Source organism: Scyliorhinus torazame, chromosome 5 (genome assembly GCF_047496885.1).
Source record: "Scyliorhinus torazame isolate Kashiwa2021f chromosome 5, sScyTor2.1, whole genome shotgun sequence".
Lineage (NCBI taxonomy): Eukaryota > Metazoa > Chordata > Chondrichthyes > Carcharhiniformes > Scyliorhinidae > Scyliorhinus > Scyliorhinus torazame.
The window spans coordinates 249153460-249179048 of record NC_092711.1 but is presented as its reverse complement, the minus strand read 5'-3'; the positions used below and the strand labels follow the sequence as shown (position 1 = coordinate 249179048).

General features: G+C 52.8%; 1 protein-coding gene across 1 annotated transcript in view; it reads right to left on the bottom strand.

The window, feature by feature from the left end:
* Positions 1–25589, bottom strand: part of LOC140421027 (ATP-binding cassette sub-family C member 5-like) — a 347909-nt gene that overhangs the window by 82554 nt on the left and 239766 nt on the right. Inside the window, exons 17-19 of the mRNA XM_072505322.1 lie at positions 16119–16303; positions 15546–15692; positions 11706–11835 (exon numbers count right to left, since the gene is read on the bottom strand). Of these exons, the coding sequence (XP_072361423.1) occupies positions 11706–11835; positions 15546–15692; positions 16119–16303 (462 nt within the window). The remainder of the gene's footprint in view (positions 1–11705; positions 11836–15545; positions 15693–16118; positions 16304–25589) is intronic.

The window sequence follows — 25589 nt, the reverse complement described above, 5'->3', positions numbered from 1 at the left end:
GTTGAGTAGACTGGGACTGTACTCGTTGGAATTTAGAAGGATGAGGGGGGATCTTATTGAGGCATATAAAATTATGAAGGGAATAGATAGGATAGATGCGGGCAGGTTGTTTCCACTGGCGGGTGAAAGCAGAACTAGGGGGCATAGCCTCAAAATAAGGGGAAGTAGATTTAGGACTGAGTTTAGGAGGAACTTCTTCACCCAAAGGGTTGTGAATCTCTGGAATTCCTTGCCCAGTGAAGCAGTAGAGGCTCCTTCATTAAATGTTTTTAAGATAAAGATAGATAGTTTTTTGAAGAATAAAGGGATTAAGGGTTATGGTGTTCGGGCCGGAAAGTGGAGCTGAGTCCACAAAAGATCAGCCATGATCTCATTGAATGGTGGAGCAGGCTCGAGGGGCCAGCTGGCCTACTCCTGCTTCTAGTTCTTATGTTCTTATGTTCTTTTCTCATGTGCATCGGGTCTACTCCAGTATTTAATCATAGAAGCTATATGTGCCGAAGGAGGCCATTCGGCACATCGAGTCTGCACTGACCCTATTGAAAGAGCACTCCAGCCACGTCCATTCCTCCATCCACCCCACCCTCATGACCTAACCTGTACTAAGGGGCAATTTAGCATGGCTAATCCACCTGACTCGCACAACTTTGGACTGTGGGCAGCATGGTAGTACAAGTGGCTGGCACTGTGGCTTCACAGCGCCAGGGTGCCAGGTTCGATTCCCCACTGGGTCACTGACTGTGCGGAGTCTGCATGTTCTCCTTGTGTCTGCGTGAGTTTCCTCCAGGTGCTCTGGTTTCCTCCCACAGCCTAAAGACGTGCAGGGTAGGTGGATTAGCTATGATAAATTGTCCTTAGTCAAAAATGTTAGGAGGGGTTATTGGGTTAAGGGGATAGGGTGGAAATGAGGGCTTAAGTGGGTCGGTGCAGACCCGATGGGCCTTCTGCACTGTATGTTCTGTGTTCTGTGTGAAACCGGAGCACCAGGAGGAAACTCACGCAGAAACAGGGAGAACGTGAAAACTCCACACAGACAGTCACCCGAATTGAATCGTGTTAACCACTGTGTGTTTCATTGCACAGTACTATGAACTGGTGGAATGGAGGTCTTAATTGCTGCAGTTTGCAACAAGGAAAACTTCCTGAAACTTCCCGCACATGGGAGGGAGAGAAGAGACTAAGGAAGAAAATAAATTGTAGGGAAGATGCCTGCAGGCTGAAATGATATGCTGATTTGGGAGTAATATTGTGGAAGGTGGGCATCTGTTAACAGGGTGAGGGGCGCGATTCTCCGACCCCTTGCCGGGTTGGAGAATCGCCGGGGGCTGGCATGAAGCCCGCCCCCGCCGCCCGCCGAATTCTCGGAAGGGAGAAAAATCGGCGGGGCGTCAATCGCGCCGCCCGCCTCGGAGAATGGCAGGGGCGGGAGCAAGACAATGGACTCCGGCACTGCCGATATTCTCCCGTCCAGATGGGCCGAAGTCCCGGCGACGTGTCCACGGGTCTCGTCAACGTAAATCAAAACATCTTTTGAACGGCGTCAACCAGTGCTGATGGTTGACGCCGTCCAGCATGGAGGTAGGACACGGCCTGGCGGTTGGCCGCAGGAGAGGTGATGGCGTGGCCGCAGTCTGTTGTGTGTGGGGGAGAGGTGTGTGTGTGTGTGCGGCGGCGGGGGTGGGGGGGGGCTTCGGGGGAGTGCGGGGAGGGGGGGTGAGTGCCGGGGAGGGGGACGGGGAGGGTGCGTGCCGGGGAGGGGGACGGGAGGATGAGTGCCGGGGAGGGGGACGTAGGGGGGTGCGTGCCGGGGAGGGGGACGGGAGGATGAGTGCAGGGGAGGGGGACGGGGTGCTGCGTGCCGGGGAGGGGGACGGGAGGATGAATGCCGGAGAGCGGACAGGGGGGTGCGTGCCGGGGAGGGGATGGGAGTATGAGTGCTGGGGAAGGGGGGGGGGGTGCCGAGGAGGGGGACGGGAGGATGAGTGCTGGGGAGGGGATGGGAGGATGAGTGCCGGGGAGTTGCCAAGAGGATGACTGCCGGGAAGGGGGACGGGTGCATGCCGGGGAGGGGGACGGGAGGATGAGTGCCGGGGAGGGGGACGGGGGGCGTGCCGGGGAGGGGGACGGGAGGATAAGTGCCGGGATGGGAGGATGAGTGCCGGGGAGGGGGAAAGGGGACGGGGGGGGGGGGGGGGGGGGGGGGCGTGCCGGGGAGGGGGACGGGAGGATAAGTGCCGGGACGGGAGGATGAGTGCCGTGGATGGGGGGAGGTGCGTGCCGGGGAGGGGGACGGGAGGATGAGTGCCGGGGAGGGGGACGAGGGGGTGCGAAACGGGGAGGGGGACGGGAGGATGAATGCCGGAGAGCGGACAGGGGGGTGCGTGCCGGGGAGGGGATGGGAGTATGAGTGCTGGGGAAGGGGGGGGGGGTGCCGAGGAGGGGGACGGGAGGATGAGTGCTGGGGAGGGGATGGGAGGATGAGTGCGGGGGAGTTGCCAAGAGGATGACTGCCGGGAAGGGGGACGGGTGCATGCCGGGGAGGGGGACGGGAGGATGAGTGCCGGGGAGGGGGACGGGGGGCGTGCCGGGGAGGGGGACGGGAGGATAAGTGCCGGGATGGGAGGATGAGTGCCGGGGAGGGGGAAAGGGGACGGGGGGGGGGGGGGGGGGGGGGGCGTGCCGGGGAGGGGGACGGGAGGATAAGTGCCGGGACGGGAGGATGAGTGCCGTGGATGGGGGGAGGTGCGTGCCGGGGAGGGGGACGGGAGGATGAGTGCCGGGGAGGGGGACGAGGGGGTGCGAAACGGGGAGGGGGACGGGTAGATGAGTGCCGGGGAGGGGGTGGTGCGTGCCGGGGGTGGTGCGACCCGATGAGCCGGGAAACCGTGGCACACATCTGCCACCTGCTGGCACACCTGCACCGCGTGGCACTGCGGGGGGGGGGGGGGGGCACCCTCTCCCCGTGTCCGTCAAGGTTACGGTGGCCCTGAACTTTTATGGCACAGGGTCATTCCAGACGGCAGGTGGGGACCTGTCCGGCATCTCGCAGACATCGGTGCACCGTTGCATCAGGGCAGTGACAGACGCCCTATATGCCATTGCGCACTGCTACATCTGCTTCCCTGTGGACCGGGCCTACCAGGATGCCCGGGCCGTGGGCATCTCTGCTGTGGCCGGGTTTCCCATGGTCCAGGGCTCGATCGATGGGATGCACGTCGCCGTGTGGCCACCTGCAGATAACAGGGCCGTGTTCACCAATACAAAGGGGATTTATTCCATGAACATACAGGTGGTCTGCGATCACCGCATGATTATCCTGCACAACTGCGCCCGGTACCCGGGAAGTATACATGACTCATAAGTGTTGTCGTGGTCTTACGTCCCCGGCATGTACGAAGGACACCACCCCCCAGGTGAGGGGCTGGTTGCTGGGCGACAGGGGTTACCCGTTGCGGTCGTGGCAGATGACGCATATACGGAGGCCACAGAATGACGCGGAGAACCGCTACAATGATGCCCATGCAGCGACAAGGGGTGTGATAGAGACGTGCATTGGCGTGCTCAAAATGCGTTTCAGGTGCCTGGACCCTCCACCATCGCAGAGGGGCGATGTGCCGCAGGCAGAGGAGGGCAGAGTGGAGGAGCAGCAGGAAGAGGCGCAGTCCTCCCCAGATGAGGGGGATGGGGGCAATGGTCAGGGCAGACGGGCTAGACATGGCTGTCCACCGTTACCGGCTGGGCCAGTGGGCACGGAACAGGCTGATAGACGCATGCTTCACTGACTAGGGGGCGTGGGAATCGGCGAGTATGGCCACATACCGCACACCATGGCAACACCTGAACTCCCTCACCACCCCCACCCATCCACCCACCCAGCACCCTCACCACGACCCCCCCCCACCCCAACCCCACCCACCCGACCCGCATGCACACCACCCCTCTATTGCAGATCCACCTGCGGCACAACGGGCCGGGCTCACACAGTTGCGGGTGGACGCGTGTCTATTGCAGGCCATGGAGGATGATGACAACCCACTCTGCGATGAGCTTCTGGCTCCACATCGTTGGACAATGTCTGACCCATGGCCACAGTACCACCATTCACCCGGACCATCCCTGCATGCGGCTGTGACACTGCAGCGCACGGTCCCGTCCTCTGCCCGGGCGGATGGTGAGAGCGGCCTAGGGGGAAGGGGGCAGACTCACCTGGGGCCAACGTAAGACCACCCCTCACACACACACTTGCGCTCAACGTACATGACACCCCGCATGCTTTGGACAGAGCACAAAGGCAGCTTCTGTAGGTGTAAAATTGATTTTAATAACAAAAACAGTGCACACACGTGCCCTAGCCCCTAAAACTCATCTGTGCCCTGCACCCGTGCCAACTTACTCAGTGTCTAATTGTTTGGCCTTACAGGCCCTTTGACTACGCCTAGGTGGTTCCCCAGACGGTACAGCAGAACTGGAGGTGGACTCCTGTGATTCCTGCCCTCTGACACTGGATCCCTTTGGCGGCCGTTTCCTGGGGCGTCCTGGCCTAGATGGGCCAGGCTGCGGCCCGGGCGACTGGGATGGCGAGCTGCCAGCCTGGCTCATGGCTTCCTGTGAGAGGGCAGCCATGTCCTGGGCCACAGATGCCGTCTGCACGGAAAGCCCCAGGCCTCGCAAACCGTTCCCCATGTCTGACACCATTGCACCCATTACCTCCACCGTGGACGCCACCCGTGCGGTGTCGGCCTGGGTGGCACGCATGACCGGCACCACTCCCAGCTCTTGGACGCGAGTGGAGTCCTCCACCTGCGACTGCAGCCGCTGCAATCCAGCCGTCACCCTTTTTGCTCGTCCCAGGTTCGGTGGTTCCATCGGAGCTATGGGTGGGTGTGGTAACTCCAGGAACCCGGGATCCATCTGGGCGGCAGATGTTCGCTTGCTCCGCGCTGCCCTCCGACCGCCCGGCCCCTCTGCTGCTCCTACCTCCACCTGCTGTACCGGGACGGCTGTGTTGTGCGCACCAGTGAGTGTACCAGACGCCTCATCAGTAAAGTGCCCAACCGAGGTGAGTGTCTCTGCGATGGCGGAGGGTGTTGGAGACAGCAGTGGCGTTGTGTCGTGCGCATCATCCGACTCTGAGTCCATGGTACTTTGGGGTGGCGGTTCGTCTCCACCCATCCACTCTGTGTCACTCTTCTGTATTTCAGTTTCCTGGGTAGGGGTCTCCTGGGTAGGGTCTCCTGGGTAGGGGTGTCCTGGGTTGTGGTTTCGTGGCTCGGCTGCAACGGGGGCCTGTGGCTGCCCCCCTCGTCGCTGGGTGGCACACGCCTGCGTCACCGCACCCACACGCGATGGGGGCGTCGTCTCCCTGTTGCTCCGGGTCTCTCCGTCTCTCGTGGTCTCCGAGGAGCATCCTGCGGGCGTCGCGTGTCAGAGGGTCCGGGTCTCTCCGCATCCCGTAGTCTCCGAGGGACATCCTGCGGGCGTCGCACGCCAGAGGGTCCGGGTCTCTCCGTATCCCGTGGTCTCCGAGGGGCATCCTGCGGGCGTCGCGTGCCAGAGGGTCCGGGTCTGTCTGTATCCCGTGGTCGCCCTGGGGCATCCTTCGGGCGGTCGGCATCTGCGGGGATGGGTGCCTCGACATTTGCTCCTGCGATACACAATGAAGCATGCATGGTTAGACATGCAGGCGGTGATCAGGTGATATGGGGGATGGGGGATATGGGGAGGGGGGAGAGAGGGGAGGGGGGATATGGGGACAGGCTGTCGGTGTCTCACTTGGTGGGCCCCCGACCTCTGCATCAGCAACCTCCCGGTCCTCAGGTCCGCCAGCCAGTTCCAGGGCCCTTCCCTCATGTACGGTGAGTGGCCTCTCATCAGCTGGGCCCCCTCCAGTCCTCTCATGCTCCCTATTGTTGTGTGCGCATTTCTCCTGGGGGGGGGGATATGGATATCGGGCAGGGCGGGGGGGGGGGGGGGGGGGGGGGGGGCTCACCCTGGCTGCCCTGACGAGGTCGTTCACCTTCTTGTGGCACTGGGTGCCTGTCCGTGATGTCAGAGCCACAGCGCTGACGGCCTCTGCCACCTCCCTCCACAGACGCCGGCTGAGACGTGGGGCGACCCTGCGGCCGTGTCCGGGATACAGGGCCTCCCTCTTCTGCTCCAGTGCGTTCAGGAGCGCCTCAATGTCGCGGTACTGGAACCTCAGGGCTGCGCGGCGGGCGGCCATCCAGTCGGGTCTTCTGGTCAGACGGGGGCAGCAGCGCATCTTTTGAGCCGTCATGCTGTGCAGCGTGAATGACGCCGCACGGTGTGACCCACGTGAGCCAGCGCGAATGGCGTCAGCCGCTGCTAGCCCATTCCGGGCCGGAGAATTAGCGATGTTTGGGGGGGCCCGCGCCGGACTGATCCGCGTCGTTTTTGGTGCCAGGTAGCGGACATCGCGCCATTTGCGGAGAATCCCGCCCGCGGTCTCTGCCAAAGAAGATAAATTGTGTTTGTTTTTTAATGAAAATATGCTGATGTAAAATTGAGCTCAATGCTAATCTAGAATAATTCTGGTCTTGTTGACTGAAAACAGTACACTATAAAGGGGTATTTGGATACATTTGAGTGTTTAAAACTTCTGCTTTGAAACATGAATAGTGTTTTGACATGTGAGTACTGTAATCATAAATGTCAAAATTAAAGGTCTGTGGAATCTTTAAAGCTAAATCTGATATAATACCATTTGCCTATGGAACATACTCTGAATCAGAATCCAGTCATTTCTGCATTTAGCGTAGCAGTTCTCAGAAACTTGGTGTTAGTGGTTGGCAGCAATGTAAATCAAAAGTGCCAGAAATACTCAGCAGTTCTGGCAGTATTTGTAGTGAGAGAAACAGAGTTAACGTTTCAAGTCGAATATGACTTCTTCAGTGGCAAGCAGCATTGGCTATTGCAGTCAGGCATTGTCTTGAGGCACAATCCACATACTGGGTCTGTGCAAGCAGCAGACATGTGAGGGGCCAAATGGCCATTTGTCATTCATTTATGTTCTTACTGACCCCCATCCATGTTTTTGTCATTTACAGGCTCAATTTTTCCAAAGTTGCGCATGCTGGTTTCCTAAGCTCCACCCGTCTCAAATATCTAACTCTTACTCCATTTCAAACTTCACTGGCTCCCTTTTTCCAACACATTAATTTTAAAATCTTATCTTTGCTTACAAATCCCTTCATGCATTGCTCATCTTCTTTGCAACCTCCTTCTACCCTGCAGCTCAAATTCTTTAGGCCTCTGGGGCCAAATTTTCATCTGGATGCAGAGCCGTGTTTCCCTGCACAAATGGACACACAATTTCTTTCCTCCCCATTCCCATATTTCTGTGGCCTTTTTCTGGGTCAAGAATGTCTAATGTGCATACCCCCACATAGGTCGGGTTGAAAATTGGATTTCCTCGCACACAGCTTGGTGATGCAGGGTTTTGGAAGTACATTGAAAGTACACTAGGTCCGAGAGTTTATGTGGACAATGGAAAGCCAGCTGGTTAGTTGAGATAGTCAGAACATTAAGTGTGAAATGTTCTGACACCAAATGTCACTATTAGATCCTTTTTATAATGTAGATGTGTTTTTAATACAATGATTTATCATAAGGATCTGTCCTATAAAGTTTAAGTTAATCCTTGTATTGATTAGCATTGTGTAATTGGAAAAACACTGTAATATTTGTGAACAATACTTTTCAATGTCCCTTGGTACACGCGGCAATACATCTAAATGTAATCTAACAATGGAGAAGGTACCATAATGTATAAAGACTTTTTTAAAAAGTTCTCTGTTGTCGTGTTTTTGTTCTGCAAACTAATTGGACTGACAAGTTTGGCTGGTGAAATAAAACCCCCTGCTTCTTCAAGTAAAAAATATGCACTTACTTCCTCTCCATTGATTGACAGGCACTCTGCTTTAATATCTGTTCTGTCAGTGAGCTGGAAGCATTTATTGTGACAGCTGTTCCATTATGAATTCTTAGCTGGGCTTCAAATAATATCAGCTCAGCCAGTTGTCTTATTGACCAAAAGCTATTGAAACTTTTATAGCCGATAATAGATTATGGGCTGCATTTTAGGTGTACCTGCTGGGTGTGTTTTTGGTAAGGGGGAAGGGGTGTTGCCAAAATCAAGAGCCCACCAGCCATATTTAAATAGATGATCAAGGGTCAATTAGGTTTGTTACTAGAACAGTTGACCCTGATAGTATATAACGTTTGGCATAGGCAGTCAGCTGGAAATGGGCAGCTCAATTAATTTTTTTACAAAGAACAAAGAACAAAGAACAATAAATAAATTCTTCAAAGGGCAAGAAAGAAAGGGGGATGTTATCTTTGGGGCTGCCCTTTACCAATTAGGGTCTGGACTACTGAAGATAGAAGCCCCCATTTCTTACTGCACACCCGTAGACTTAAACCCACCTGTCCACCCCTCCCTGACCTACCCAAATCCTCATTGCCCAACAGCTGGGTTTTCCTGGCTCTGGGAACAATGGACCTTCCTCCTAGAATAAATCATAGAATCACTACAGGGCATTAGTAGGCCATTTGGCCCATCGATTCTGCACTGCCCCTCTCAAAGAGCACCCTACCTCAGACCACCACTCATCCTGTCTTCATAGCCCTATAACCCCACCTAACATTTTGGACACTAAGGGGCAATTTATCATGGCCAATCTACCTACCCTGCACATCTTTGGACTGTGGGAAGAAACTGGAGCACCTGGAGGAAACCCACGCAGACACGGGGAGAATGTACAAAATTCCACACAGACTGACCCAAGGTGGGAATTGAACCTGGATCCCTGGCACAGTCAGGCAGCAGTGCTAACCACTGTGCCACCGTGCTGCCTCTTTTTGCAGTCCCATTAATCTCATGTTTATGGCTCTGGAACGGGCCGGCATGCTTCCGGGACGGCGGATTGGGAGGGGAACCATCTTCACCGCCCCCCCCCCCCCCTCCCAAGTAATATTGAGCCCTATGTCTTTGATGTTTTGATGTGGTTTCATGCAACAGGTCCTCAAAGAATTAAAAGATTTTTCTCTTGTGGTTTAGGTCTAGTATCAATGACAGTGAGTTTGAATTCAGAGGTTTCTAAGGTTGTTAGAGGTTTTATGGTTTTCCAATGTTCTTAAAATAATTCCCATTGCTATTGCATGGCTCCTGAGAACTGTACATAGTGAATACTGGATGAGGGGATACGGTGGATATATGGGGGTTATAGAGGTGGCTTGGGAGAATGAGAGGTGGCACAGGGGAATATGAGGGGAGCATAAGGTGGTATTTGGAATCTGAGGGGCAATGGGTTGTGGTGAGGTTTGGGGGCCAACTGGTGTGTTGGTGAACTGAGGCAGGCTTCTCGCCTACACTTCTCGCATTCCATTACAGCTCCCAAAATGCTCTACGAATTAGCTGCTGTGAGAAGACGAAAATGCTCAAAGTTACACAGGTTTGGGTGTGCATTTTGTGAGCTGCAAAGTGCCCAGGCGGGTTTTCCAAAGGAACCCCAGTGCAACCCTCATTTCATTGCTGTCAGAGCCTTTAGTCATTATGGACTTTACTCTTAAATTCTCAATGTTTTGGTCTAGTCCTAAGCTGGTTAAGTTCTGGGTTCCTTCTACGAAACAATATCAATGATTTTGGGAGTTAGAGTGGAACCGTTGTAGGGAATGACAGCCTTGATTCTGCTCAGAGAATACTTGTCAGCCTTCCACAGCTAGAATGTTTACTGGAACATGGGACAACAAATGTCTAGATTCAGGCGTTCTCATATATTTTGCTGACTATTATCAGACTTGTTTATTCCACTGTATAACTATCAGGCCCTTCCGCTCGTTCGCTGGACTTCACCTCAGACCAGAGTTTACAACAGGTGCCGAATCTCGAAGCTGTTGACCCAGGGGTCCCTGACTAGCAGTAGGGTGTGAGATTATTGATTTGTATTCTTGTTTTATATCCTCATATTATATTCTTACATTATATTCTTATATCATATTATTCTTATCAATAGAGTAGACAAACTTCTGTTCTTCTCCTTATTACATTGTGCCCGAATCATAAAGAACCCTTAGAGTAATCCAAGACAGCCGTGCCCAATCATGGTGATCTTTAGACTGTCATACTTGTCAAGGCTACAGAAAGGGAAGAAGGCTGATGTCTTGGCCTTCGCCTTTCTAATAGCCCAGAGACGAGTCTTGCTCAGATGGGGGGCATCGTCGCCACCTAAGGCTTTGGCATGGTTGGGGGATTTGTCAAAATTCCTGCATTTGGAAAAGATCAACTACGTCATAAAAGGATCGGAGGAGAGGTTTTATTCTGGGTGGCTGCCGTTTATTACCTTCTTTAAAGAGCTGGTTGTTGTCAGCAATTAGGGGGAGGTGGTTAGGAAGGATTGTGGGCAGGGAGGGTTTTGGGTAAATCCGGGTCAGGTGGAGCTGGATAGTGGGGACATTTTTATTAAAATTGTGTAAATTTGTTTGATTATTCTGTATGTTATAATTGAGAAATGTTCTCAATAAAAATATTTTTTTAAAGTTAAAATTTTATGTTTGCGGAGTGGATCATTGTTCCTATCGTTGCCTGATTTTATTCTCAATATTTTAACCTGGTTGATGCCATTTATGTAAAGATGGTTCAAAATTTTCTTTTTTTTTAAATCCACTGAAGAGAAGTTACGATTTTGTTAGTTATTTATCACCTTTCCCATTCAAGACACTCTTGAATGAAATGAAATGAAAATCACTTATTGTTACAAGTAGGTTTCAAATGAAGTTACTGTGAAAAGCCCCTAGTCGCCACATTCCGGCACCTGTTTGGGGAGGCTGGTACGGGAATTGAACCGTGCTGCTGGCCTGCCTTGGTCTGCTTTCAAAGCCAGCGATTTAACCCTGTGTTGAAAGATTCTGATGCTAGAGCTAGTAGCAACAGATTATAATGTCTATCAGCTGTATTGTGCAGTCAAAAAATCTTTTTTCTATTGCATTAGGACCTCAATCCCAAGTGGCACCAAACTTTGTTATCAATGAACACTGTTTCCAGAAGGTCCAACAAAAATTTATAACCTGTCAACAGGCACCGAAAAATTGCTTGGCCCAGATCAATCATGAAGGATTACTGCAAAAAGCATCTCACAGCACAAAACAAGTCTGCAGTGATTAAATTGCATGTGACATTTTTGCCAATGAAGGTTGGACATAGGCAGAATTGCTCAAACTTTGAAATGTAATCATCTCCTATTTTGACATACACCTGTGTACTAGGTATGAAGTAATGTTCCAGCAACTGCAAACTCAACGTTTTGCAAGATGTTACTCTGCTGGGATGCTTTCATATACTTTGCTGAGAGTTTGATGAAACCCAGTTAGTATTGTAATTTCTCATATTGACATGCACCCAAAAACTCTTCACACTGATATGAAAGTGACGGTAAAACTGCATTCTCTGAGCTACCAGCTGTCACAATGAAGTGAATAACTTCCCCTTATCTTTTACCTCCATGCAAATAGTGCCCAACGTCCACTTGTTATTCCTTCTTAACAATTATTCTAGGCACAATATTCTCCAGATGGGAAACAGACATAAATGCACATCTTACAACTGTGCCATGCAACACACTGAAAAATCAATACAATAGATACATTTTAAAAACTTTTTACAACCAGGTCTTATCAACAGGTCTTACCTTCATCCATATCTTTAGCAAACCTATTGAGAATGCGTCCCAGCGGAGTTGTGTCAAAGAACTGCATTGGGCTCCTTAGAATTTTCTTAAATAGCGCATCATGCAGCTTGGAGGAGGCCCGGAGTGTGCACTGTTTAGAATAGATGATATTTAATTATTAAAGATTTAAATAACCAATAGTCCAGTCTCTATTTCTAGCAATTTTTCTAGAGGGAATGAAATCAAACTCACTAAATGCTATTTACATATGATGGAAAACAAATTATGTACTTTATTCATAAATAGGTTTTGGTATACCAATTTTTAGGCCCCAGCGAGCCTGGATTGTCTGATTCAGTGTAATGTCACCAGACGTGTGGCAGGGTGAGATATCTGTATGTTTATATGTCCTGGCATTGGCACCAATGAACTTCCTGGGATCATCTTATGAAAACAAACAAGATGAGCACAGCTCTGTGGCAAATGAAGGGAAAAGGCATCATCGTGGTTCTGGGAAGCAGGATTGCCAGTTATAGAACGTTGGAAAGTTCAGTTGCAGAATGCATAGCCCTTAAGTCTTCAGTGCCATCTATAGAGCCATCCATAGAATTGCTCAATTCAAAATAGGCCAACAGCAACAGAGAAATCAGGAGGAAGAAGTGGCACGTAAGCCACTGTCAGCTGCAAGGGTCATTTGAGCCAATCTGATCTGGAAAATCTTTTGTATTAACATGCCTCCCCATTTGTTGAACAGCCCCATCTATATCTTCCTCTTTTCCATTACATGATGTGGAGATGATGCAGTAATGGTTAAAAGCTTGGGTTGGGGTGTGAATGTAACTGCTGCAGTAATGTTTCAAAATCCTGTTAGAGGTGCAATTAAAACATCGTAAAAGTCTGATCATAATTCATTCCAGCCGCGTATATTGTTTACCTCAATAGGGATAATGGAATTTTGTTTATTGAAAGTTCGCTGGGGAGTAGGTAATGAGAGCCTTTGGGCACAATCGCATGGCCTCGTTGTGCCCTACTTGGTGACATAGAGATTTGTGATGCTTGAAACACCTCGTGAGATCGAATGAGACCTAGCGGGACGTCACGATCTGGATCTCACCCTAACTAGGTATGACCCAGATTTACATACTTAAACGAGCAGTTCGGCTCACTTAAATATGTAAGCGCCCAATGGTCCTGAGGCCCGGAAACGAATGCCCGGGCCTGCGAGACCTCACCATGGCACCATTGAGCACTGGTCTACACAAACGTGGACCAGGTGTAATGGGACGGGGCACAGTGGGGTGGGGGGGGGGGGGCGACTCCCAGGCCATCGGAGGCCCCGGGTGGTCAGGCTCCGGGGAGGGTGAAACGCTAGCACTCCCGGTGCCACCCAGCTGCCTTGGTATTGCTAGCCTGGCACCTTGGCACTGCTACCTGGCCACCCTGGCAGTGCCACCCAGGCACTGTCATCCTGGCACTGCCAGGGTAATAATGGCACTGCCAGGCTGGCTGGGGTGCTACCAGAGTGCCAGGATTGCAGTGCCATAGTGCCCTGGTGCCAGGTTGCCCGTGCTGGGATTCGGGCCCAGGGGTGCTCTGCCTTTATGAGGTTGGGTGAGGGGGAGCTCAAGGAGCTCTTAAGAGGTAAGTTAGGGCATTGGATCCGGAGGGCGCAGTGGAGGGTCGAGAGATCGGGGTGGCATATAAAAATGGCACCCCAATCTCTTTCTGCACTAGTGCAGGAAATACAGGTAAATGTGGCCTTGGTAGGGCATTCCTTGCTGAGGCCAAAACAAAACAGAGTCCCGTTTGAAAGTGGAATCAGCGGCGGGAAACACGCCACTAAACGTACCCAAATGGAGAGACTCTTTCTTTCCCTTTAAAATTGCTCATTGTGTTTAACCTTAGTAAGATGGTCATAACCCAGTTAGTGGGTTGGGGATGGTGTAGTTAATGGGAGGAGCCAGGGTCTGACGCAGTTAGTTGAGTTTAGACATGGACATAGACCTAGAATGTACAGTGCAGAAGGAGGCTATTTGGCCCATCGAGTCTGCACCGACCCTTGGAAAGAGCAGCCCACACCTCCACCCTATCCCCGTAACCCCACCTGACCATTTTGGGCACTAAGGGGCAATTTAGCATGGCCAATTTAGCATGGCCAATCCACCTAACCTGCACATCTTTGGACTGTGGGAGGAAAGCATAGCACCCAGAGGAAACCCACGCAGACATGGGGAGAACGTGCAAACTCTGCGCAGACAGTGACCGAAGCCGGGAATCGAACCTGGGACCCTGAGCTGTGAAGCAACTGTGCCAACTACTGTGCTAACCACGGTGCTACCGTGCCTTCCTTTTTTACTTTAGATCGGTCTGTGAGCAGACCAGCAGCCTTGGTAGTAACAGGGAGTTTAGATCTGTCTGTGAACAGACCAGCAGCTTCTGAAAACAGTGAGTCAAAGATTTGACTGTGAACAGAACATGAGCTTTTTGCCAAATACTGGGAAGTTAAACAATAGTTTGACACAGGCAAGAATCTGTAAACTGGTTCCTGAAGGATCTCTCTCTCTTAAAGCAGTTTATCCAAGACATCTCTATTCATTAAATATTACTGGGTTTGGTAATTATTTTTGAAAGTAGATTTTGACCTGAGATGGGTTTGCATGATTGGAGATGAAAAGATAGCAGTTAAGAGATAATGGGTGGGATTCTCCGGTCCACTAGCCACAGACCGGAAGTCAGGAACAGGGAGAGATTGCAAGTTGGAGGTTAGCAATGGGGAGAGGCTGCAGGTTAGAGGTCAAGAACGGGGAGAGCTTGCAAGTCAGAAGTTAGGCACGGGGATAGGCCGCAGGTTGGAGGTCAGAACCAGGGAGAGGCTGTAAGTCAGACATATGGCAAAGAAAGAGGCAGCAAGTCGGCGGCACTGGAGAACCGCAAGTCGGAGGTCACGCACGGAGAGAAGATACAAGTTGGATGTTGGGCATGGGGAGAGATCTCATGTTGGCGATCGGTACGGGGTGAGGCTACAACTTGGAGGTCGGGCACAGGGGGGAGGCCGCAGGTTGGGCACAGGGTTAGCCACAGATTGGAGGTTGGGCACGTGGGGGAAGCCGCAATTTGGAGGTCAAGCATGGGGGGGAAGCTGCAGGTTGGAGGTTGGGCACGGGGAGGAAGCCCGAAGTTGGAGGTTGGGCATGGGGAGAAGGGGGGTGTGGAGGGGGCGGGGAGGATGCATGTTGGAGGATGGGAGGATGGAGGATGGCAAGTCGGGGAGAGGTTGTAAGTCATGGAGGGGAAAAAGCCAGAAATCAGAGGGTCGGGAAAGGATAGAAAATTTGGAGCAGGTGAAGGCCATTCGGTCTCTTGAGTCTACTTTGCCATTCAAATTGATCATGGCTGATCGGAAACAGCATCAGGATCTGCAGGATTCAGGAAGATCAGGGAATGGTAGATTCAGGAAGCAGAGTCAGCAGCGAGTAGAAGGTACTGGAAGTATAAATTTACATTATTCTTTGAATTTATTTTACTTTAAAAATGATCTAATAAAGCAATGTAGGAATTTAGCAATGAAAAGTATTTCAATTTACAGAGTATATAATGTCTTTCAATTTTTTTTTAATAAGGAACCCAACTCCAGTGTTAACATAGGTTCCCATAAGAATCAATGTTTTACTTAAAGTCGCGATTTTAAGGAACACGGCCACAATTTTAGGTGAAGACTTAAAAGTCAAGAGCTGGGTTTCATTTATAGGAAGGTAATAATAATGGGATGTTCATATATGACCCTTATTATTTTGTGTTGCACAAATAGATATTGGTATATCAATTATAAATGGAAGGAAGAGATGCAGTACATTTCAGCACCTTAACAAATGTGTAACCACGGAGTGCCTTGAAGAGGAGTACAGCCACCATAGATAGAGCATAGACCCGAATGTAAAAGTTCTGATTTGGATGGTCTCTCATGCTATTGCTGATGCGGGTCACATTACCTTCAGTAACAGATGTATTCTGAAAAATAATGTCATGTACAATGCTCAATTAAGGAATCAGAGTACAATCATCTGCTCAGTTCATCAAGCTATTTATTGTGTATGATATAAATGCAATACGGAATTTTATTCTTTGTTTATGCATTACAGTTTGAAAGCATTACATGACATAAAGGCCAATACACATGTTGCTTCATAGCATATGCATACTTTATTCAGTCTATTTTAATCATAAAACATTATTCAAAACGTTAATGATCCTGAACGCATGACAATACCTTATTGTTCAATTTACATAGTACAGCAGTTTGAGAATTTTTTAAACTAAAGCAAGGTGTGAACAGGTTAATTGGGTCTGCGTGTTTCCATCATATTAGCTGTACCTCGCTGAGATATTTGTATTTGTTACTATATGCACCACATTACAGCACTTTAAACAACTTACCCCACTGCCCTGCTTAATCCAGTAGCTCAGCCACCAGTTACTGAATGCTATGCTGCCTGCTGTCAGTGTGAACAAAAGAATGTTCACAAGGAAGATGAGACTACCTCCTGCAGCCTTGATGTAAATTCCGTAGGTTGACCAGGACACAGAGCCACCAGCTTTTTCCTCTGCTTGCATAAGCTGGTCTAGTAGCAAATAAAAAATGGTAAATATCAGCTCAGTAAATTTTACAATTGAAATTTTACCTTTACATAACTTACTTTAATTGTGTTTCATTGCAATTCCTGAGTTGCACTGAATTTGGTGGATAAAATTTTAAGTAAACTGCATTTAGGTGTGCGGTTGAGTGGTGTTATAAACTGCTTCAACCAAGTTCTTTGTTTAAATGACTAAGGTGCCTGCATGAAAGATATTAGAAATATAGGCATATTATGTTTTGGTATTTACCAACAAACATACTAAATTGTATGAATCTGACATAAAATATACCAAAACATTTTATAGCCAGTAATAGTTTTGAATTCACTTCCGATGGTGGCTATGTGGTGAGCAGTCATACATGCGGTGGCTTCCGTCAGGGTACTTTAATTTTTGATCCTTTTTGCCTGGTTTATGCCCGATATTTGGGCGGAAATTCATTCAGTTTGGTGAGATGGGATACCCTCACAATGGTAATTCCCAGGAAATACAATACAAGGCAGAAGTCGGGCAAGGGATTGTAGTCAGACTCAGGAGTCCTCGAGCCTTGGTGGGGGGAAATATGGCGAAGGCTTCGCTGTGTCGTTGGCCACTCCGTGGTGAATTAAGATGTTGGCAAGCTTCTTGATGGACGAATTTAAGAAGCAGCAGCAGGCGCTTGCGGAGGATCTGGAGAAGGCAACGGATGAGCTTTGGTCCCTATTCAGGTGGCCCTGGAGAAAATGGACTGGCAGCTAGAGGAGCAAGGTGTGGTAATACAGAAAGTGGAGCTGGCTTTCTCAGACCATAGTGATTGGATTGCTGGCTTAAGAGCGTAAGTGTTGAAGGACAAGATGGACGATCTGGAGAACCGCTCCAGACAACAGAATTTAAGAATCGTTGGGCTGTCTGAGGGTCTGGAAGACTCAAACTCTATGGATACTATGTCCAAAATGCTTGGAAAGCTGGTGGGGGAGGAGGGCTTGCCATCCCCTCCCAAATTGGACCGGGCCCATCGGTTGCTGAGGCTGAAGTCCAGATCTGGGGAGCCACCATGGGTGATCATCGTCTGGTTCCACAGGTATCAAGACAAAGAACGGGTCCTGAGGTGGGCGAAAGACCATCAAGACTGTAGATGGGAGGGCCATGCCATCAGGATATATCAGGACTTTGGGGCAGAGCTGGCGAGAATGCATGCAGCCTCCAAGGCCACGCTGTACAAGAGTAATGTAAGATTTGGTGTGGTGTACCTGGCTCATCTTCGGGTGACTTTCGAGGAGAGAGATTACTATTTTGATGCATCGGAGGATGCGTATAAGTACGTCAAAAAAATGGACTGGGGGTGAATTAAAGTGCTCAAGTGCTAAGAAGTTTGATATTTGTTCACTGTTAGGGTCTTCTGTATCTGTATGTATTGTGGGATTTTTGAACTGTGGGGGAGGGTTTGGAGTTGTTATGGGGCTTTGTTGTTTACTGGGCAAAGGTGGGGTTTGTATATTGCACTGTTGGAGCTCTTTGTGGGGTGGTGGTTGGGTGTTTATTTTCCTCTATATTAAAGTTTGGAATGGGCGGTGGGTTGAATGCCGGTATATCGTATAGTTGTCTATGAAAAATGAAATGAAATGAAAATTGCTTATTGTCACAAGTAGGCTTCAAATGAAGTTACTGTGAAAAGCCCCTAGTCGCCACATTCAGGCGCCTGTTCGGGGAGGCAGTTACGGGAATCGAACCGTACTGCTGGCCTGCCTTGGTCTGCTTTCAAAGCCAGCGATTTAGCCCTGTGCTAAACAGCCCCTTTGCTAAACAGCCCCAGATGTTACCTTACATGGGTGTTATCCTACTAGCTGTAAAACTAGTTAACGGGAGTGGAGAAGGGGGGATATCTACAGCTTGTTATCGTTGGGGTGGGGTTTTTTTTGTCAAGGTAATGCGCTGAAGTTTTTTGTTTCTGTTTTGTTTGGATTTGGGGATAGTGAAGGTTTTTTTTGTTCTTCTGTGGGTTGCTTGTTTGGTATTCGCGGAGGGGTGGGGCTGGGAGATTGGGAAGGGGGAAGACTGCTGATGGTGACGGTTTCTTTATCTTTGTGCTGGCTCAATGAGGGTATGGTGGCCATTTTGGGTGGGGCTGCAGCTGCCGCAGGCTGAGGCTCTGCTGGATTGCCTCACAGGGTGGATATGGCAGTTCCTGGGTTGTGGGGTGGGGTAAGAGGCCCCCTGTCCGGCTGATAACTTGGAATAGGGGTACGAGGCAGGGGTGTCCATTGTCCCAGCATTTGTTTGCTCAGCAATTGAGCCGCTGGTCACTGTATTGAGGTCATCCACTAGATGGAGAGGGACAGAGCATGGGGGAAGAGGGTAGACCATAGAGTATCATTATATGCGGATGATTTGCTACTAGATATCATGGACCCACTTTACAATGTGAAGGAGACAATGAAGCTGCTCAAGAGTTTTGACTCCTTCTTGGGATACAAGCTGAATCTGGGTAAAAGTGAATATTTTCCGGTGAACCCCCTGGGAGAGGAGCTGGTCTGGAGAGATTGCCATTTCATCCGGCCAGGACCAGCTATCATTATCTGGAAACTGGGATACACATGATTGAGTCTCGCTCCATAAACTTAACTTTGTTAGCCTGGTAGATGGGGTGAAGACTAACTTGCAACGGTGGGACGCTTTCCCTCTGACATTAGCGGGAAGGGTATAGACAGTGAAGATGAATATTCCCCTGAGGTTTTTGTTTGTGTTCCAGTGTCTCCCAGTCTTTCTTCCCAAGGCTTTCTTTTTCAGGGTCAATAAATTGATATCTACTTTTGTTTGGGCTGGTAAGACTCCTCAGGTTCGTGGGACATTTCTTCAAAGGGATAGGCAGTCGGGGGGGTTGGCACTACCTAATCTGTTATATTACTATTGGGCTCAAATATTGATAAGGTGAGGTGGTGGCTCAGGGGTCTGGATTCTATATGAGGAGGGTTTGTGCATAGGTTGAGTCTGAGGGCTCTGAGCCCGATTCCTGTTTATCCCTGCAAGATTCATCTCGAGCCACTTTGAGGGTACCATGTTACTGTTGGTTATCCGATTTGCAGGAACCATAGGTTTATGCCATCTGGCTTGGATTCATCATTTAAGGCATAGGTGAGGGGTTGGAGAGGTTTAGGGACAAGATAGGGTTGCTGGTTTGAATGAGGTTTGAGAGAAGTTCCAGCTCCCGGGAGTGAATGTATTCAGGTACTGGCGGGTCCGCAACTTTCTACACAAGGAGCTTCCTTCATTTACCCTGGCACCTTCACCCTCGCTCTTGGACAGGGTCCTGTCCTTGGCCGAGTTAGGGGAGGGTAAGATTTTGGATATTTGCAGTCGACGGAGCAGGCTTCGTTGGAAGAAGTAAAGGGAAATGGGAAGGTGAACTGGGTTTGGTTTTTGAGGATTGTGTCTGGAGTGAGTCTCTTTACAGGGTCAACTTCACTTCTTCACATGCGAGGTTAAGCTTGATCTATTTCAACATTCTGCATAGGTTTTGGTCTTTCCCCAAGCTTGTAAACTTCTGGGTCTCCTTTCTTGACATTATGTCAGGGATTTGGGGTATTCAGCTGCAGCCGTGCACATTGGTGGCAATTTTGGAGGATCAGATTTGCCGGTGCTGCAGACTGGAATGAAGGCAGGTACCCTAGCCTTCACCTCGTTAATAGCCCAGAGACGAGTTCCACTTGGGTGGAGGCCCCCGGGGCCGCATAGGGCCTCGGCCTTGCTGGGGGATCTGATGGATTTTTTAATATCTTGAGATGATCAAGTATATCATGAGGGGGACTGTGGAAGGGTTCTACTCAAGTTGGTAACCTTTTATCTCATTTTTCAAGGAACTGGTTACCATCAGCTTTTGGGGGGTGGGGGTGGTGGTGCTTGTCTTCTCTTCTGGACAGCTGGTGGTGGGGGGCAGAGTGGGCTGGACTGGGGTTCGGGTGGGTGTAGTTTGTCCTGGACGCGGTGGAGCAGAGGCGGGACGCCCTGTATCCCGGGCACGGCCGCAGAGTTGCCCCACGCCACAGCCGGCGTCTGTGGAGGGAAGTGGCAGAGGCCGTCACTGCTGCGGCCCTGACACCACGGACAGGCACCCAGTGCCACAAGAAGGTGAACGACCTCGTCAGAGCAGGGGTTGCTGTATTGTTGTTACTTTGTTATAATGAAAATCTTTTATGAATGAAAATATTTTTTAAAATATATGTGCAAAGTTTTGAATTGCAGTCATTTTTGTAAAGTAGGAAACCCAGCAGCCAATTTGAGCATATCAAACTCCCAAAAACAGTAATGTTGATTGGGAGAATACTGAACTGGACACTGGGAATAACACCTCTGCTCTTCTTCAACATGAGGGGCGAAATTCTCTGTTATCGGCGGAAAGTCCGCCGATTGGCGCAAAAAACGGCGCAAATCCGACTTGCGTCACGTCGGAAAAATGGGTCGAAGGTCTCCGGCCCGAAATGGGCTAGCAGCGACGTAACGGGATCCGCGCTTGTGCAGTGGTTCACGCCGTGCAGCGTCATACGCGCCGCACGGCGTGACGGCTCATAAGGCCGTGCTGCGCCCCCCCCACCCGACCGGAACACCCGACCGGAACACCCGACTGGATGGCTGGCCGCCGCTCAGCCCCGAGGTTCGAGTCACGGGATGTGGAGGCGCTCCTGGACGCGGTGGAGCAGAGGCGGGACGCCCTGTATCCCGGGCACGGCCGCAGAGTTGCCCCACGCCACAGCCGGCGTCTGTGGAGGGAAGTGGCAGAGGCCGTCACTGCTGCGGCCCTGACACCACGGACAGGCACCCAGTGCCACAAGAAGGTGAACGACCTCGTCAGAGCAGGCAGGGTGAGCCTCCCCATACCCCCCTCCCCCATATCGCCCCTTCCCCAATATCCCCCCTCCCCCCATATTCCCCCCTCCCCCATATCCCCCCCTACCCCATATCCCCCTCCCCCATATCCCCCTCCCCCCCCATATCCCCCCTTCCCCATATCCCCTCTCCCCCATATCCCCCTCCCCCATATCCCCCCTCCCCATATCCCCCAAATCCCCCTCCCCCATATCCCCCTCTCCCCCATATCCCTCTCCCCCATATCCCCCTCCCCCATATCCCCCCTCCCCATATCCCCCAAATCCCCCTCCCCATATCCCCCTCCCCCGTATCCCCCCTCCCCCAAATCCCCCCTTCCCCATATCCCACCTTCCCCATATCCCCACCTTCCCCATATCCCCGCTCCCCCTTACCCCCTCCCCCATATCCCCCCTCCCCCATATCCCCCCTCCCCCATATCCCCCTCCCCCATATCCCCCCTCCCCCAAATCCCCCCTCCCCCAAATCCCCCCTCCCCCATATCCCCTCCTCCCCCATATCCCCCATATCCCCAAGTGAATTCAGCCCTAACCTTAACCTCTGCAATGCACGCGCAACCGATGGCGTGCATTCATATACCTGCCTAACAGTGTTGCCTTTTACCCCTGCCACCCCCACCCCCCCCACCCCCCCACAGGTGAAGCGCGCACACAACAATAGGGAGCATGTGAGGACTGGAGGAGGCCCCGCTGATGAGAGGCCACTGACCGAACACGAGGAAAGGGCCCTGGAATTGGCTGGCGGACCTGACGACCGGGAGGTTGCTGATGCAGAGGTCGGGGGCGTACTAGCAAGTGAGCCACCGACAGCCCGTCCCCATATCCCCCCTCCCCCATATCACCTGATCACTGCCTGATGTCTAACCATGCATGCTTCATTGTGTATCGCAGGAGCAAACGTCCAGGCACCCATCCCCGCAGATGCAGACCGCCCGCAGGATGCCCCTCGGAGGCCACGGGAGACGGAGAGGCACGGACCCTCCAGCATGCGACGCCCGCAGGATGCCCCTCGCACACCATGGGAGACGGAGAGACACGGACCCTCCAGCATGCGACGCCCGCAGGATGCCCCTCGGAGGCCACGGGAGACGGAGAGACCTGGAGCAACAGGGAGACGACCACCCAGCGACGAGGGGGGCAGCCACAGGCCCCCGTCACATCCGAGCCAGGACACCACTACCCAGGACACCACTACCCAGGACACCACTACCCAGGACACCACTACCCAGGACACCACTACCCAGGACACCACTGCCCAGGACAGCACTGCCCGGGACAGCACTGCCCAGGACACCCCTACCCGGGACAGCACTACCCAGGAAGACGAAATACCGGACAGTGACTCAGAGTGGATGGGTGGAGACGAACCCCCACCCCAAAGTGCCATGGACTCAGAGTGGGACGAAGAGCACGACACAACGCCACTGCTGTCACCAACACCCTCCACCATCGCAGAAACACTCACCTCGGTTGGGCACTTTAGTGATGAGGCGTCTGGTACACTCACTGGTGCGCACAACACAGCCGTCCCGGTACAGCAGGTGGAGGTAGGAGCAGCAGAGGGGCCGGGCGATCGGAGGGCAGCCCAGCCCAAGCGAACATCTGCCGCCCAGATGGATCCCGGGTTCCTGGAGTTACCACACCCACACATAGATCCGATGCAACCACCGACCCGGAAACGAGCGAAGAGGGTGACGGCCGGCTTGCGGCGGTTGCAGTCGCAGGTGGAGGAGTCCACCCGCGTCCAGGAGCTGGGAGTGGTGCCGGTCATGCGTGCCACCCAGGCTGACACCGCATGGGTGGCGTCCGCGGTGGAGGCAATGGGTGCGACGGTGTCAGACATGGGGAACGGTTTGCGAGGCCTGGGGCTTTCCGTGCAGGCGGCGTCTGTGGCCCAGGACATGGCTGCCCTCTCACAGGAGGCCATGAGCCAGTGCCAGCGCCAGATGGCAGAGGCGCTCAACGCCATAGCCCAGTCTCTGCAGGCCATGGCCCAGTCTCAGCAGGCCATGGCCCAGTCTCTGCAGGCCATCGCTGAGGGCATCGGCGCCAGTGGCCATGTGCGAGCCGGTGTCGCACTGTCACAGACAGGGTTTGCCAACCCCCTGGGCTCCATGGCTGCAAACCTGCAGACCCCTGTCGATACCAGCACGGGCCTCCAGGACTGGCAGCACCAGATGTGGGGGGGGGCGTCGGATGGCCAGTCCGTTCGCATCCCCCACCCATGTAGAGGCCTGGGGGCCATCGGGCACCCCGAGGGAGGAGGAGGTGGTGTGGTCCGTCCCGGCTCCCCCTGTAGGGGAGGTCCCAGTACACCGCGACACCTCGGACTCCCCCCCCTTCCGTCCCAGGTGCATCGGGTGGGCAACGGGCAGGACAGGCTGGCAGCTCGCCATCCCAGTCGCCCGGGCCGCAGCCTGGCCCATCTAGGCCAGGACGCCCCAGGAAACGGCCGCCAAAGGGATCCAGTGTCAGAGGGCAGGAATCACAGGAGTCCACCTCCAGTTCTGCTGTACCGTCTGGGGAACCACGTAGACGTAGTCAAAGGGCCCATAAGGCCAAACAATTAGACACTGAGTAAGTTGGCACGGGTGCAGGGCACAGATGAGTTTTAGGGGCTAGGGCACGTGCATGAACTCGTTTGGTTATTAAAGTCAATGTTACACCTACAGAAGCTGCCTTTGTGCTCTGTCCAAAGCGTGCGGGGGTGTCATGTACGTTGAGCGCAAGTGTGTGTGTGAGGGGTGGTCTTACCTCAGCCCCAGGTGAGTCTGCCCCCTTCCCCCTGGGCCGCCATCAACATCCCCCGGGCAGAGGACGGGACCGTGCGCTGCAGTGTCACAGCTGCATGCAGGGATGGTCCGGGTGGATGGTGGTACTGTGGCCATGGGTCAGACATAGTCCAACGATGTGGAGCCAGGAGCTCACCACAGGGCGGGTTGTCATCATCCTCCATGGCCTGCAATAGACACACGTCCACCCGCAACTGTGTGAGCCCGGCCCGTTGTGCCGCAGGTGGATCGGCAATGGGGGGGGGGGGGTGGTGTGCATGCGGGTGGGGTGGGTGGGGTTGGGGAGGGGGGTGACAGTGCTGGGTGGGTGGATGGGTGGGGGGTGTGGGTGGTCGGCTGTTGCCATGGTGTGCGGTCTGTGGCCATACTACCCGATTCCCACGCCCATCTAGTCAGTGAAGCGGGCAGCTATCAGTCTGTCCCGTGCCCGCTGGGCCAGCCGGTAACGGTGGACAGCCACCCGCCTGTGTCTACCCCGTCTGCCCTGACCATTAACCCCATCCCCCTCATCTGGGGAGGACTGCGCCTCTTCCTGCTGCTCCTCCACTCCGCCCTCCTCTGCCTGCGGCACATCGCCCCTCTGCTGGGCTATGTTGTGCAGGACGCAGCACACCACAATGATGCGGCCGACCCTATCTAACCAATACTGGAGGGCGCCCCCAGAGAGGTCCAGGCACCTGAAACGCATCTTTAGCACGCCAAAGCACCTCTCTATCACTCCCCTTGTCACTACATGGGCATCATTGTAGCGGTTCTCCGCCTCATTGCGTGGCCTCCGTAGAGGCGTCATCAGCCACGATCGCAATGGGTAGCTCCTGTCGCCCAGCAACCAGCCCCTCAGTCGGGGATGGCATCCCTCGTACATGCCGGGGATGGATGACCGCGACAACACGTATGAGTCGTGTACACTGCCTGGGTAACGGGCGCAGACATGCAGAATCATCATGCGGTGGTCGCAGACCACCTGTATGTTCATCGAATAGGTCCCCTTCCTATTGGTGAACACGGCCCTGTTATCTGCAGGTGGCCGCACGGCGACGTGCATCCCATCGATCGCGCCCTGGACCATGGGGAACCCGGCCACGGCAGAGAAGCCCACGGCCCGGACATCTTGGCTGGCCCGGTCCACGGGGAAGCGGATGTAGCGGTGCGCCATGGCATATAGGGCATCTGTCACTGCCCGGATGCACTGATGCACCGATGTCTGCGATATGCCGGACAGGTCCCCACTCGGTGCCTGGAATGACCCCGTTGCATAAAAGTTCAGGGCCACCGTAACCTTGACGGACACGGGGAGAGGGTGTCCCCCGCCAGTGCCACGCGGTGACAGGTGTGCCAGCAGGTGGAAGATGTGTGCCACGGTTTCCCGCCTCATCCGGAGTCTCCTCCTGCATTCCCAGTCCGTGAGGTCCTGGTATGACTGCCGGGGCCGGTACACACGGGGCGCCCTCGGGTGCCTCCGTTGCCTTGGGGCCGCGACGTCCTCCTCCCCCTCCTCGTCCTGTCGGTCAGGTGTCCCTCCAGCCTGGGCGGCTGCCGCCTGTCCCTCTGCGGCGGCCTGCGCCGCTTCTCTGGCACGCTCCTCCTCCTCCTCCGCATCCAGGGCAACATAGACATTAGCG